The 14,463-nt window shown below is 37.7% G+C and overlaps 1 protein-coding gene across 1 annotated transcript in view; it reads right to left on the bottom strand.

Moving 5' to 3' along the window:
* Positions 1–14,010, bottom strand: part of SMARCA1 (SNF2 related chromatin remodeling ATPase 1) — a 30,564-nt gene extending 16,554 nt beyond the window's left edge. Inside the window, exons 1-13 of the mRNA XM_074147929.1 lie at positions 13,903–14,010; positions 9,850–9,936; positions 8,343–8,509; positions 7,739–7,839; positions 7,511–7,611; positions 7,039–7,218; positions 4,749–4,904; positions 4,362–4,493; positions 3,537–3,605; positions 2,656–2,765; positions 1,732–1,958; positions 1,076–1,197; positions 539–691 (exon numbers count right to left, since the gene is read on the bottom strand). Coding sequence (XP_074004030.1) covers positions 539–691; positions 1,076–1,197; positions 1,732–1,958; positions 2,656–2,765; positions 3,537–3,605; positions 4,362–4,493; positions 4,749–4,904; positions 7,039–7,218; positions 7,511–7,611; positions 7,739–7,839; positions 8,343–8,509; positions 9,850–9,936; positions 13,903–14,007 — 1,710 coding nt within the window. The 5' untranslated portion in view covers positions 14,008–14,010. The remainder of the gene's footprint in view (positions 1–538; positions 692–1,075; positions 1,198–1,731; positions 1,959–2,655; positions 2,766–3,536; positions 3,606–4,361; positions 4,494–4,748; positions 4,905–7,038; positions 7,219–7,510; positions 7,612–7,738; positions 7,840–8,342; positions 8,510–9,849; positions 9,937–13,902) is intronic.
* Positions 14,011–14,463: the final 453 nt, after the last annotated feature.

Here is a 14,463-nt window from a genome sequence, read left to right on the forward strand (position 1 = left end):
GAGATCCATTCCACATGAAACAGATTATAGACTTGATTTTTTTGATATTCAGCGCTCAGAAAGAGAAGATTTCAGTATGTTTAACCTAAGATAAGGGTTGGGTTTTTTCCATGGCATCACCACCAAACGATTTTACACTTATGCAGAAACAAGGTAGGTTGCAAAAGCACAAGCTTCTCAAAAGGAAGGAATATAGAGCTGCATACTTCTAATTAGTTGCTATTATTTTGGGAACAGCCCACTGTTATTCGTTTACTCTCATCTTCTGAAAAGACAGAATTAAAAATAATTCTATGGATAAACAATATTGCTACAGTATTTTGACAGAAGTAATTATTTCATAATTGAATAAGATTAAGACAGATGTTTACAGAGAAAAATCTACAGCTTCTTCCACAATTCTGTTCATGCCCTTTTTATGGAATTCCTTAGTTTCTTGGTATTAAATACAAAAAGTAAAGAAAAATAACAAAACCTCAAGTTCTGGAAATACAAAGACAACTTTAACTCCCTAATACACATTCATTTGTTAACTCACCATGGCTTGCAGATCTACTTGAGGATTCCAATCTGAATCATAGAGAATAACCACATCAGCAGTTGCCAAATTAATTCCAAGACCTCCAGCTCTGGTACTTAGCATGAAAATGAATTTACTGCTGTTGGGAGCATTAAATGTGTCTATTGCTTCCTAAAAGGAAAAAAAAAAAAGAAGTGCCATTAAAGTATCAGTTTTCAAATAAGCTTCTAATAAAGTTTCTGTGGAATTTATAGAATTTTCATACCAAAACAAATTTGTTATAAAAGTAAGAAACTGTAGGTTTGCATAGGTGGAAAAATCCATTCTGAGACCACAAAACACTACATTTTTCATTTCGTTGAGCAACAAATGAAACCTACTTTATTGTGGACTTTGGTTAGGAAAAACATTCAGCTTTAGCAGCTTTTAAATATTGTACCGCTTTTGCTTTACTTTAAGCAATAATAAGAAATATAATTCTTTATAAGAAATATAATTCTTTATAATGTAGTATGCAAAACAAAGAAATTTCTTGTTTATATACAACTTTCTCACCTCTCTTTCTTCATGTGGTGTCTGTCCATCAAGTCGGCAGTATTCATATCCACGCCACATGCAATAGTCTTCCAAAATATCCAGTAGGCGAGTCATCTGACTAAAAAGTAGAACTCTGGAACCTGACGGAACACAGGTTTTGTCATTGATTTTAACAGAGCCTACTATAAAGCATGAGTAAGAATTCACATGAAATATTCTGTCCTACGCCTAACTTACTCAGATAAGTCTTCTGAAGTTACTTTTCTGGTATCGATTTAAGTTCTCCTCAAGACAGGTTATTTGATAGTTTATACAGAAGAAATACACAGATAAAGAGACAGAACACAGAAAACCATGGTAAGGTAAGTGGCTGGCAACTGATGTGCACAGACAAACTAATCCTATCATGACAAATTTTCTTAAAGACAGCAGAAGGGAGGCTCTGCTCTTCCTTTCCTCCCACTTCTCCATATCACTAGTCTTCCTCATCATTCCTGCAAGACTTCCTTCCCTCCATGTGTCAAAATCTACAGAAAAATTATTCTCAACAGAAACCTCACTGAAAGTAATGAATGCATTCACTGGAGGAAAGACAAGAATGAATCTATGCAATTTTCAAAGGGTAGTTTTACTTACGAGCATTCAGATCACTACTGTTCATAAACGGTACTCACCTTGCTCTCTGAGTTTCGCTAGCAGTTTATCCAGAACTAACATTTTACCACTGTTAGTGATGAGATGTGTGTCAGTGGTGTAAGGAGGGCCCGGCTCAGCACCATCAAATAAGTAAGGATGGTTACAGCATTTCCGCAGCTGCATCAGAATATTCAGCAGACGCATCTTATCCATTTTCCCAGCTGAATTCAGGATATCAATATCTTTCATCAGGATCCTTGTATACCTGAAGTTTTACAGGCAATTTTGAACAACTCTCCATTTTCATTTGATATTTAAAACATGAATGAAAATCTGCAATAACCCAATTACTTATTTCTAGATGAAGGAGTTTGCTTTGTTTATATAATAATGAGCTATATTATTGGGATGAAACTTGGCAAAAATGTCTGACTGATAGTAAGGATTTATAAATCCATACCTAAACACGAAAGGCAATTCATCTGTGAGTGTCAATGATCTGTCATTTAATGGGTTACCTCACACTTCCATTTTAGGACTATCAAGTGGATTAAAGATACCATTTCTTTGACTGAAACTGCTACCTGGGTTCCTTTTCTCACCTCTCTTCTGGGTATGTGGCTCCTCAAGGTTTTATTTAAATTTCAGCTCAGACTTTTATTGGTGTATCGATACTTGGATGAAAGGAAAAATTTAGTAGGCATATGTTCTTTCAAATAAAATTAAGGAAGGAAAAGAAGTTTCTGCTTTCTTCCTGCCAACCCTTTCCAATACCCTTCGTCAGCTCTTTGTAACTCATGCATCTTTAAAAAAATGAAAAGCCCCAAAGACAGCTATAAATAGGCTTCTCCATCTGACTGTCTTAACATGCAACTCAAGAAAAAAAAAAAAAAAACAGTCAGTGTGAAGAGCTGTAGCGTTCTTCATCAGAAAAGAATCTTACTTTGATGTAAATAACTCACCATTCCCTCTGCATTTTGCTCAGCCCAAGATAAATTTTTACTTCCTTCTTTGGAGGCAAACTCTTTTCTACTTCAGCTTTTATGCGACGTAACAAAAATGGCTTCAAAACCTAGACAATTTAAGAGTTTTTCCACAGATAAGTTTATAACACTGATTGTCTCAAATACAAAACTAACAGATTCAAATATGTGTTATTATTCAGAACTAATCAGTATCTATTGCTGTCATGGTGACTCCTTCAGAAAGATTCAGTTAAACCTCCAAAATGAAGCTGTCCCACTAAGAGGCTAAAGTTTACACATAAATATGTAACACTACATCAAGATTGCCATTACTCAGCCCAGTTGTTACCCTAAGCAAGGGCTAAACCCATAAGCTTATAAAAATGTATTTATTACCTTGTAACATAAGCTCTGTTTCATTTCCACTAGCTGCATACACAAAATACACCAACATTTCAAAGAAAAGCAACGCATGTTGTATTTCCTTCTGATTTGTTTTGTTACTGTATAATGAAAAATGTCTTTTACCTCATGCACAGTAAAACAAAGGTAAAGGCATGCCTTTATTCAGACTAGCATGACGTGCATTATCAGTATACTATTCACAATAATAAATGGTTTCAAAAAAAACTCAAAATTTTTCATTTGCATATTTTATGTACAGATTTTGTCCGCTTCAAACAGTAATATTAGAAAAAGCAGTATCTATAACAGTAAGTTCCAATATTTAATTAATGAAAATTCTGCTGGGAGTTTCTGTAACTAAATACCTTTACATTTATGTTCTCAACTTCAAGATGAAGGGCGAAATAACATGTTTTTCTTTTTAACCCTGTCTATGCTAACCATGACACATGATTACAGCTTTAATTACTTACAGCATGAAGTCTTTCTACAAGTTTCTGATCACCTAGACAATTTTTAGTGTCAAACCACGAGTCAAAATCCTGTGGTAAGAAAAAGCACAATCGGTATGAACAGTTTATTATCTGTAGTTTTAACAGACACCTATTGACTCTCTTTCGCTCCAGCTGAGAGTGGCATAAATCTTGAAACAAATGACATCTGTGAGTGAAAGAAAAAACAGTATGCAATTCTGCGTCAGCTCCCCAGCACGTTGTAATATTCAAGTCAACTCAGTAACTCCACAGAAAAAATACTATTACTCTGCTTAATTTACAATGGTTTTCCATGCTCATCACTGCAGCATCCAAGTTCTTCCCTTAGTGCTTGTGTCACGATGAGGCAATAAGGTAAAAAAAGAAAGAAACCAGAATCCTTAAGTAAATTACATGAACAACAGAGCAAAACCAGTGGAAGCAAGCAATACAAGAAAACATTAACAGCAAAAGACAAGAAAGACATCTCAAGTTCAAAGTGAAAAAAAGCTTACACCTATTCCGATGCTTCATACTCTTCATTCTGTGTCGCTTTTCCAAATTTTCTAACATTTTGCATAATTCTTGAACTATTTAGGTATTACATTTGCTATGACTGGCCTGAGGCTTCATCTGCACTAACAGAATCCACTGTTTTAACTAGGTAGAGCAAAGACTAGTCTACAGTTAGGTAAACCACAGAGCTTCTACTAAATCCAGGTCTACCACATCGTGTCTCTTACTAGGCTGGTCTTCTCTTCTGCAGAAAGCAGCCTGGGAATCAAAATAATAAGAACAAGACTGTACTTCCAAATCTCAACTTACATCTGCAGAATTGAAGACATCAGGTAAAAGAAAATTGAGTAATGCCCACAGCTCGTGGAGGTTATTCTGTAAAGGAGTTCCTGTAAGCAGCAATCGATTTGTTGTCTTGAACTCACGCACGATCTCTGACAGCTAGAAATACAACAAATAGTCATCATCATCATGTACATTTAAGCATAATGAATTTTCATCAGTTTCTGAAACCTGGAACAATGTCAACTAAAATTAAAGACAGTAAGCTACCTATCAAATTCATGTTTACCACACAACAGCTTATGGTTTATTTTTTAAAAAAAATACCACATGCAACACTTAAAAATCTGCTACAAATCGATGGAATCTTTTGTGTCAAACTATCTTCGAAGTATCACATAATTTTGAGTTTACCTTAGACTTCTCATTCTTTATTCTGTGGGCTTCATCAATTACCAGGTACCTCCAGTTAAATTTTTTGAAGACTGATTTCTCTTTAATTACCATTTCGTATGATGTAACACAAACATCCCATTCACCAGGCATCATAACATCACGGATAAAAGCAGCCTAAAGCAGAATAATTGAATTAATAAACATTTATAAACATGAACAATTTGTATGAAATTCAGTGAAACCAACCTCTGCCAACAGACTGATGTGCTAAACTAGCACACAGAAGTTGACTATGAAACACCTTTTCGGTAACTGAAAGTTTCTGTAACAAAAGCCTTCAATCCTTTGTACTTTAGGCACAGGCAGACCATCAGCTGGGGTTAAGTAAAACACAGATTTTCTCTTATTCAAAATTAAATATTTAGTCTTCAGCATAATTTTTCAGTAATTTAGATATAGTACATGCTACCAATAGGGAAAAAACCCACCAAACTAACCAGTCCAAAGATACAATCCACAAAACAACTCATGAAGCCCACTCCCATCTTCTCTCTTCCCTAAAGATCTCCCTCATCTGTCTTATCCCTAGTTTGTAAAGGATGCATATCTAGGCATATGAATCCTTTCACATGAAAGGATATAACCCTATGGAAAAGCCACAAATTCAGGTCTCCAGGAACTTACTTAGTAGGGTACACAGATCACCCCAGCTAGTAGGGCCAACAGAACTGTTCAAGTCCACAGCCTTGAAGATCAACCTAATAAAGGAGTGTTCTGTACAATACTATGCACTGACTTACAAATGCAAGTGTAAGCTCACAGGTGCTTTAGACACCATGGAACAGAGAGATTAAACAGAAAATGAGGAAATGAAAAGTTATGACAATACAAACATAAGATTCTGAAAGCAAAAAAAGTACAAAGTGAAGGTGCATGCTTCCCTGCAACACAATCTTCATTTCATTCCACGGAACTAGCAATAAACATATGGTAGTATAAATATGATCAGACTTCAAATTAAAACAATCTGCAAAGAGCAGTACAGTCAAATTTAGGACTACAGCACTGGAGGGAATCGTCCAACTCACTGGCAGAACCAGCACAGATTCCTCTCACAGAATCATAAAATCATTTAGGTTGGAAAAGACCCTTCAGATCATCGAGTCCAACCATCAATCCAACACTACGACGTCCACCACTAAAGCATGCCCCTAAGCGCAATGTCTACATATCTTTTAAATACCTCCAGGGATGGTGACTCAACCACTTCTCTGGGCAGCCTGTTCAAATGCTTGACAACCCTTTCTGTGAAGAAATTTTTCCTAATATCCAATCTAAACCTCCCCTGGTGCAACTTGAAGCCATTTCCTCTTGTCCTATCACTTGTTGTAACAACTCCAGTTCCCTCAGCCACTCCTCATAAGACTTGTGCTCAAGATCTTCTTTGCTCTTCTTTAGACATGCTCCAGAACCTCAATGTCTTCCTTGTAGTGAGGGGCTCAAAACTGAACACAATATTCAAGGTGTGGCCTCACCAGTGTCATGTACAGGGGGACAATCACTTCCCTAGTCCTGCTGGGCACACTATTCCTGATAAAAGCCAGGATGCTATTGGCCTTCTTGGCCACCTGGGCACAAAGTAAAGGACCTGACACTTAGCCTTGCTGAACCTCATACAATTGGTATCGGCTCATCAATCCATCCTGCCCCGATCCCTCTGTAGAACTTTTCTACCCTCATACAGTAACAGGCAGCCATGTAATCCATATGAGGAGCCATAGAACTCACAGAACATCCAGCTCATTGATCTCCTTCAAATTAAAATAGATATAGGGTGGTTTTTCTAAGGCCTTCGCTATGGAAGATGAAAAGCTCTACAACAAAATCCTAGTTACGAGGCAAGGTACATAGGATACAAGGACATAAGACATAAGTAAAGAGTAGGAGAAGTCACATAAAAAAAAGTAAAGAGGTAACAAAGTGAGGGCAATAAAGAAAAGTGAATAAACACTGTCACAATGCAAACAGAAGAGATAAAAAAAATAAAAACAGATGCAAAAATCAGAGAGGAAGATAACAGAAAAAGAGGTCAAAGAGCCGTACTTTGATCCCAGCCTATTATTTCACCTACTGATTTGCATTTTTCCCTCATAATTACTATCATGACATTTTGCATTTTCAACACGAATATAGTTAAAGATTACTAAAAAACACTGTAGTTAAGGAAGTAGCTTCAGGAGAATTTCACATACCCAAATGCTAATTTTTGACAAATAATGTGTACATCTTTGAAATGAAGAGCACTTACTCTGGCATCTTTATCTCCAATAAGGCAAACAGCACGTAATGATGGAACCCAGCGTTTGAATTCATTCATCCAGTTGTGCAAAGTTGATTTTGGAACAAGGACCATGTGTGGCCCAGGAATGTTACGGTAATGCTTCAGGTAGCCTAATAATGCTATTGTTTGCAGAGTCTTACCAAGACCCTGTATTGACAAAGAGGGGGAGGGGGGAGGAAAGAAACCTGCTGAAATGGAACACCATACAGAAAGTTTCAAACAATTTTCCTAATATATAATTCTGCCACTTAAGTTGTTTAAAGCAAACTACACAACAAATGTTTACAGTACAATTTCTTTCACTGCATTACAATTCCAGTTGTGAAAAATCTGTTGCAGAATGATGCACACTACTGCATATACATTAAATACTGTATGCACTTTAATGTTGAATTTTGCTCAATAATTACCACAAAAATTCCAAAAGATTACTGCTTACCATTTCATCTGCCAGAATGCCATTAACACCATTTTCATACAATGAGATCATCCAGTTCAAACCTCTAACCTGATAATCTCTTAGTGTTCCTCCTTTCACATCTGTAAATGTAAGATTCCTCTAAGTAGAAAAATACTAATTCTAAGTAGAAAATTTTAATTTTAATTGTGATCTGCTCAGATTTTAATTACATCAAAGCAATCAGAAAACTGTCAATACAGTACTTACACGAAGGAGACTCCTCAAATCGAATACACACATTAGATGTTTTTCGACTCTCTGACAACAGCTCTTCATCTTCTTCTTGTTCTGTGCGCCTGTGACGATAACTAAAGAAAGAACCCAAGATTAGTGTTTATATGAAACAGTTTCAAAACAGTGACTATAAAAATCAAAAGTGACAAATTATCACAAATTTTTGTCACAAAAGTGACAAGAGTGACAAGCAGAAACAATCATTTATCTACAACGTGTGTGTTCTAGTACCCTGACCAAAATCATATCCTATTAATAAGTTATTCTTTATGGTTCATTACAGCTTTAATTAGAAATTCTGATATGAAACCTTCTCCTCCAGACTCATAACTATACTCTGACAACAAGTATCAATTGGGGAATTTACTTTAAAAGAGCATTCCTGATCCAAGGTCATTCTAATGTTGATGGATCAGCATGTATACACCAATCAACTTTTAAAGAAGTTATGGTAACACCATTAACAGGAAAAGTTCTGGACTTAAAGCACAATCACTATGCTACTAACTATCTAGATATGTTAAAATGCATAATTTGTTTGAAAGTGTAAGAAGTCAGAAATAAAAATAATACATACTCCCCAGCTGAAATCAAACTCTGTTTTTCATCTTTCTTCATCCGTGGCCGTCCCAGCTTGACTTTCAATGGAGATGTTGGTGATTTTTGTGCTGCAGGCTGAATAAAATGTGCAAAAAGTTCCGTCTGCTTCAGGAGGAATTCAAACCTTTTTGCTCGATCTGCTTTCTAGTTTCCAAAGTGGGGAGAGAATTAAAAGAAAGAAAAATCAATAACTTTTCTTCATTAAAAAAAAAGCATTTTTATCAAGAAACAGAATTCAGACACTTGTGAGAACAATTTATATGAGGAAAGACTGACAAAACCATCTGCCTACTATTAGCCAACTCGGAGGGCTACAAGTATCACAAAAGAGCTCTTGAGCTGCTTCAGCTTACAGCTAAGCATGAACTGCACCCAATTGTACTGCGATTCAAACAATCCTTCATGAATACCATAGCAATCTGAAAGATACAGCAGGATTTTATAACCTTATCCCAGCAACTCAACCCAATTCAAAATTCAAAGATTAGTAAAACAACCCAAAACCAGTTTACTTGTATGGATTGCGCAAGTCTGCATGGCACACCAGCAACTTTGAAGGGATGCTTTCAAGGAATGTCTACAAAAGATAAAATAAAAACAAAGGTTCTGACTTATAGCAAGGGATGAAATCTTAACCTTGCTCCAGACAGTGGCAAAATTTCCATCAGCTTCAAGGCTATCAGGATTTGATCCAAGAAAACAATGTGGTAGCTCTGCTTTCAGAAGTATGATTAAAGTAAAGGATGCACCAGCTCAATACTACTTTCACTGAAGTTTGTGAATTTTGCTGTCCGATTTCAAACTTAAATCATTTCAGTTTTGCTATATCAATGAGGCATATGTGCTTCACTATATAAAACCAGCAAAACATGTCCTTCTCTATATTTAAAAGAGTACATTTATCATATTTTTCTTAAAATTATGCAAAGACAAACGCTATCTGACAACACAATTGTTATGAGTTTCTCTATGCCATTTTTAAGCATCATGTAACACTGAACCAGTGAGAGCAATTTTCACGTGACCTCATTCATACACCTTGAAATAAACTAGAGAAATGAAATTGTAGTTCTGTACCATAACCTTTATAAGAAATACACAAACAACAGAAAGCTTTTCTGCAGGTAACAGTAACAAAAAAAAAGTGCTACAACAGCAGTAACACAAACCAAAGAAAAGAGCAATAGAAATGAACCTGACGTGCAATGCATGATCTTGCCACAAGAGGGCAATGCATTTCTTTTAATAGCACACCACTTACCAGCAAATAAACAACTTTACAAAGATCTGGAAAAAAAATACTAGTATTTTTCCCTTGCATTCATTATTGGACTATTTGTGTAAATAACCTGAAAACCGAATAAACTGTAAATATCAAGTAAAACCTTTAGAGGAAAAAAAATCTAAATGAAGGAGTAAATACATGGGTGTTTATGCTCATGCAGGATAAAACTAAATCCATGTTTTGTTGTGAAAACACTTACCATCTTCTCTTCATATTCTGGGTCAACCTCTTTTTCAGGTCTAGCTGCCTTTGGAGGAAGTTTGAGTTGAAACGGGGGATCATTTTTCTGGAATTCAAATTTTAAACACTTTATAGATACCAGCTTCCTCATTTACTAAAGCAAAAAGATATCAAACTGAACCGACTTACACACTGCAAGATAATTATTTTTTTTAAAAGTAGCATGCTTATCTCAAAATCAAGTGACTGCATTCATATTATTTCACCCATAGCAGAACCTGATATCCATGATGAAACTGAAGAGAACATATGACCAGGTAAAATTTAAGTTGAAGATTTGTCTCATCCTTATGTTTATGTCTACAAATCGGATCCAAGTTGAAAGCATCAAAAGAAAGCACTTAAAAGTCGATGAAGTTTAATGTTTCACAGGGATCTTGCTTTAAATGCAAAATTAAATTTAATATCTTGAAAAGAGATTTTAAAAAATTAAAAGTGCTTTCTAACTGTAAAATTCCTAACTGTAAGTTCTGGCACTTGCATCTTGGTTGGGTTTTGTTTGTTTTCACTTCTAGATGAATACTCAGAGTTTATTTGGAAATAGAGGTTTAACTACACTTAGCCATACACCTAGGAAGTGACACAAATTAAACAACCAAATCAATCCCTGCAGCAACCACTGCATGGCATGCTCCTAAACAGTTAACAAAGAACTACCTCATTTACTATAAATGAAAGAAATTTTTTAAATTGTAACAGAAATGGATGACTTCGGTAGTTTCATTTCTGTCTTCAATTTGGAAGCTCAAAGCTGGTTTCCACAACTTCAAATGCTACATTGTTTTACATATTAAAAAAAAAAAAAAAGTGCTGGCACTGGATAATCTGAAAGGATCTGCCAAAGTGCATATCTGTATAAAATGTAACAGAGTCTTAATCTGACAAGTGCTTTAAGTATCAGCCTACTAAAAATACATTAAAATGAAATAAATTATCTAAACTATTCAGTCAAGTAGTAAAACCAGACTAAAATGGGACTTAATGTGTAAAAGTCTGTCAAGCAATATTACACTTGTTTTCAGAACTGTTACTGATAAATGTATATGCCAACTTACTCTGTAACTTTAAGCACAATCATGAAAATGGAAGGAATATTTTCTGAAGTCAGAGATCACCTTTTCAAGTTTTGGCCCAAAGGCATAATTCTCTGCAAAGATGAACAGTACTAGGTGGTATAATGAAGTTGTTTGACAATTTAATGACTTTATAAGTGCAAGAATTCAGCTTTGCAAGGCCAAATGATTATGTTGGAAATAGTTAGCATTAGAAATCTTCTGTTCACTTACAGCTTCTTCAATCATATAGGTAATCAGCTCATCTTGGAAAGTAATGTTAGGAAGGGACTGTTACACCAACACACCAAAGAGCAGGCCATGTGTATGTGTATACTCAAACCTCCATTATATTACTATATAACATACTCTGCAGTAAGAGAGGCTGCCAGTGCCAATATCAAGGCCAATCCTTCTTATTTAAGTGACAAAAGACTCCTCCTTAGAAGAAAACAAAATTGACAGTGGGCCATTTCAGATGTCTCCCTCACTTCTCCTACAAATAAATTACATAGATATGTGCTACTGGAAAAGAGCTGTCTGTCTACCTCAGGTAAGTATGAAATTTTTCCCGGACAAAGCAGAGCAACTCAGTATTATGATAATCCCTTTTAACTGCAAGTTTCCCAAGTAAAATGTAATGCAGTATTACCTTTCTAAGCCCCAAGGCAGTTGGCTTTAATGCCAGTTCTGTTGTTACCTAGATCTCCCCAGAAGAAGAAAACTTACAGTGGCACACAAATCAAATTTATTTAGAAACAGGTGTGAATAGCACACTTGGACTTAAAGAAATAAATGAACTGACATATGAAGCAGCCACAGCACTATAAAAATCACATCCTACACCTTAACTTTTAAGGCAAAACACCACCACCCCCTCACTGCAATGTTTGTTGAACACTGATGGCCCCAAAATATTAGAAATAACAAACAGAAGACTGACAAAAGCTGATGAAAGAGACAAACAACTTAAGACGCATGCATGCCAATACCCTTTCTCGTCCTCACAACTTACAAGAGAAAAGAACATGCTGTAGTTTCACTAAAATACTATTCTGTGCTAGTGAAGCTACATGGGTAGTAGGGACAAACGTCATATCCAAACCTGTTCCTGCATAACGTTCCAAGTTATAAAAATCTAGACCTTGCCAATTATTAAATTTTGGTATGAGTAATACTTTTCTCTTACTACCAACTAAACCATGTACCTAATACAACACAGAACCACATTGCATCAAATCTGAGAGTTTTACCCTAGAAACTTTACACAATGCATCTTCATCACTTAGCAGGCTGATAACAGGAAACAGGAGGATCAGTAGAAGCCTCAATGCAAACAATTAACTAGCAAAAAAAGTATTTTCATTTTTAACTCAGGGAGCTACCTGCTAACAATCTGCCTCTACCCTAGAAAAGTCCTCCATTAAAGATTAAACCCTACGTAAGAGAGGCCCCTGAAAACTGTTGTCATTTAAAACACCTTACAAGAAACACAACCATGCAGCAGTTTCGAAAATAACAGACCCCGAGTACAACAAAGATCCTAAACACTTCCCCTTGAAATCTCTACTAACAGTCTCAGCAGAGCTAGTAGCTTCAGGCTGAGAGAGATTTCAATCTAGTAAGTGCAATAGTTAGTCCTAAATTGGGTAGGTCACATGAACATCTAAATAAATGACTGGGAATAAGAACTGCTGCTGCTTTAGTTGACTTTACTCTTGTAACCTATGCTATTGAGAACTTTAAACAAATGCATTAAGAATAATTAGAAGGACCCTTTTGTGTTTAACTCACATATACAAAATGGAAATATATTCCAAATAGCCATTAAGTTAAACACTGTTTTGGTATTACTACAACAAGACTATAGCAAAGTAAAACAGTGAGAGGGGAACAGAGCACAACAGGTTTCATTATATGCCATTATTATGCAGTTTGTATAACTAACTGTGTAGCTACTTAACAGACCTGTGGCCCAATATGAAGTGAAATTCCACATCTGAATAAAAACTCAAACAGCAAAACCCTTTTTTTCCCCTTAAGAAACATATTGACCAGTATTGCATAGTTACACAACATTAATAATATTTGAAACCATTCACTGCTTTCAAATTATTTCTCCAGGCAAGTATTCTCTAAACATCCAGTACCAACTTTTTATTAGTTGACACGTGTAATATTTTGAAGAGTAAGTTACATCCAATACAGAAACTTTTTCCCCTGAACAATGAGATAATGGTGAGAATTACACTGTACTGTATCTCATAGCTGTCTGTATGCATAAGTAATGAAATATAGAATCAAGCATTCTTTTCAGGCAAAAAGAGACTTTCATCAATTGGAATTAAAGATCTGATTGCACTAGTATCAATATTTCTGCAGCTTTCTCCAATATCGTAAGTATATGGCACACTGTCATCATTGTTACTAAGTTTTTATAAGATTCATTCTTCTGGTTAAATCTTGTCCGGTTTCCAAGGATACCCGAACACGTCATTTTCCACATTCCTTGTGTCTTAGCCTGTAAGTCTTTTTTTTTTTTTTTCCCAAAAAATTGAAGGGAGGCGGCTGGCAGCCATACATGCTCTCTTGAGGGATTTATTCTGCATTACAGCTGCCTCTCAGCCAGGCAGGGGGAAGGCTGAAGCCCCGAGGGCTGGGACAGCCCGGTTCAGCCGCCGGCTCTCCGAGGCAACACCCCCCCCTCAGGGCCCTCGCCCCTCCCGGCTCCCGCCGCCCTCATCCCGCTCCGGGACAGCTTCACCTGGGGACAGGGGAAGGAAAACAACAGGGCAGGGGGCACTACGCAGGGAGCCACGCAGGATTGCACAAGCCGGCCCTCGGCTCGAGCCCGGCCGGGCCCTCACAGACCGCGGCCGCCTCAGGGCTGGGACAGCACGGCCTGAGGCGGCGAGGCCGGGTACGCTACCCCCCACCCCTACCCGCCCCCGGAGCGGTACCTCCTCAGCGCCGGGCTCCTGCGCAGAGGCCGCCGCGGCGGAGGTAGAAGGCAACTCGCCATCCGGGCGGGCGGCGACATCACCAGAGTCGGTCCCGGTGTCCATTTTGTGCGCGGCGGGTACCGGAGCCACCGGGATGGAAGTGGGGGGGGGGGGCGGCCCCACCGCCCCAAACAGCGCGCGGCCCCGCCCCTCCCGGACGGATCTCGCGATATTTCTGTGAGAGGGGAGGGGGCAGGGGGCCGTGTGCCATCGCAGAGGTGGTTCTCACGTCCAGTTCTGCTGTCTTCGTAATCTCCAGAGAGCAGCTAGCCTGCGCCTCCTTTGCGAGGTGCAGGATGCTCGCTCCTTCCCTTATCTTCCCAGACAGGAATCCCTGTGGCCCTGGCATAGGTGGGTAGTGGATGTGGGCTCCAGGCCTGCTGTGGTGGAAGGAAGCATGGAGGGCTGACAAAAGGTTAAGGTGCTGCAGGAGCCATACTGTAGAGCGGAATGGTATGGGGGTAGAGAACTTTCTGCTTGCAGTTTTTGGCACTGATGAGGCCCCACCTCAAATAGCGT

This window comes from Numenius arquata, chromosome 5 (assembly GCF_964106895.1).
Source record: "Numenius arquata chromosome 5, bNumArq3.hap1.1, whole genome shotgun sequence".
In the NCBI taxonomy this organism is placed as follows: Eukaryota; Metazoa; Chordata; class Aves; order Charadriiformes; family Scolopacidae; genus Numenius; species Numenius arquata.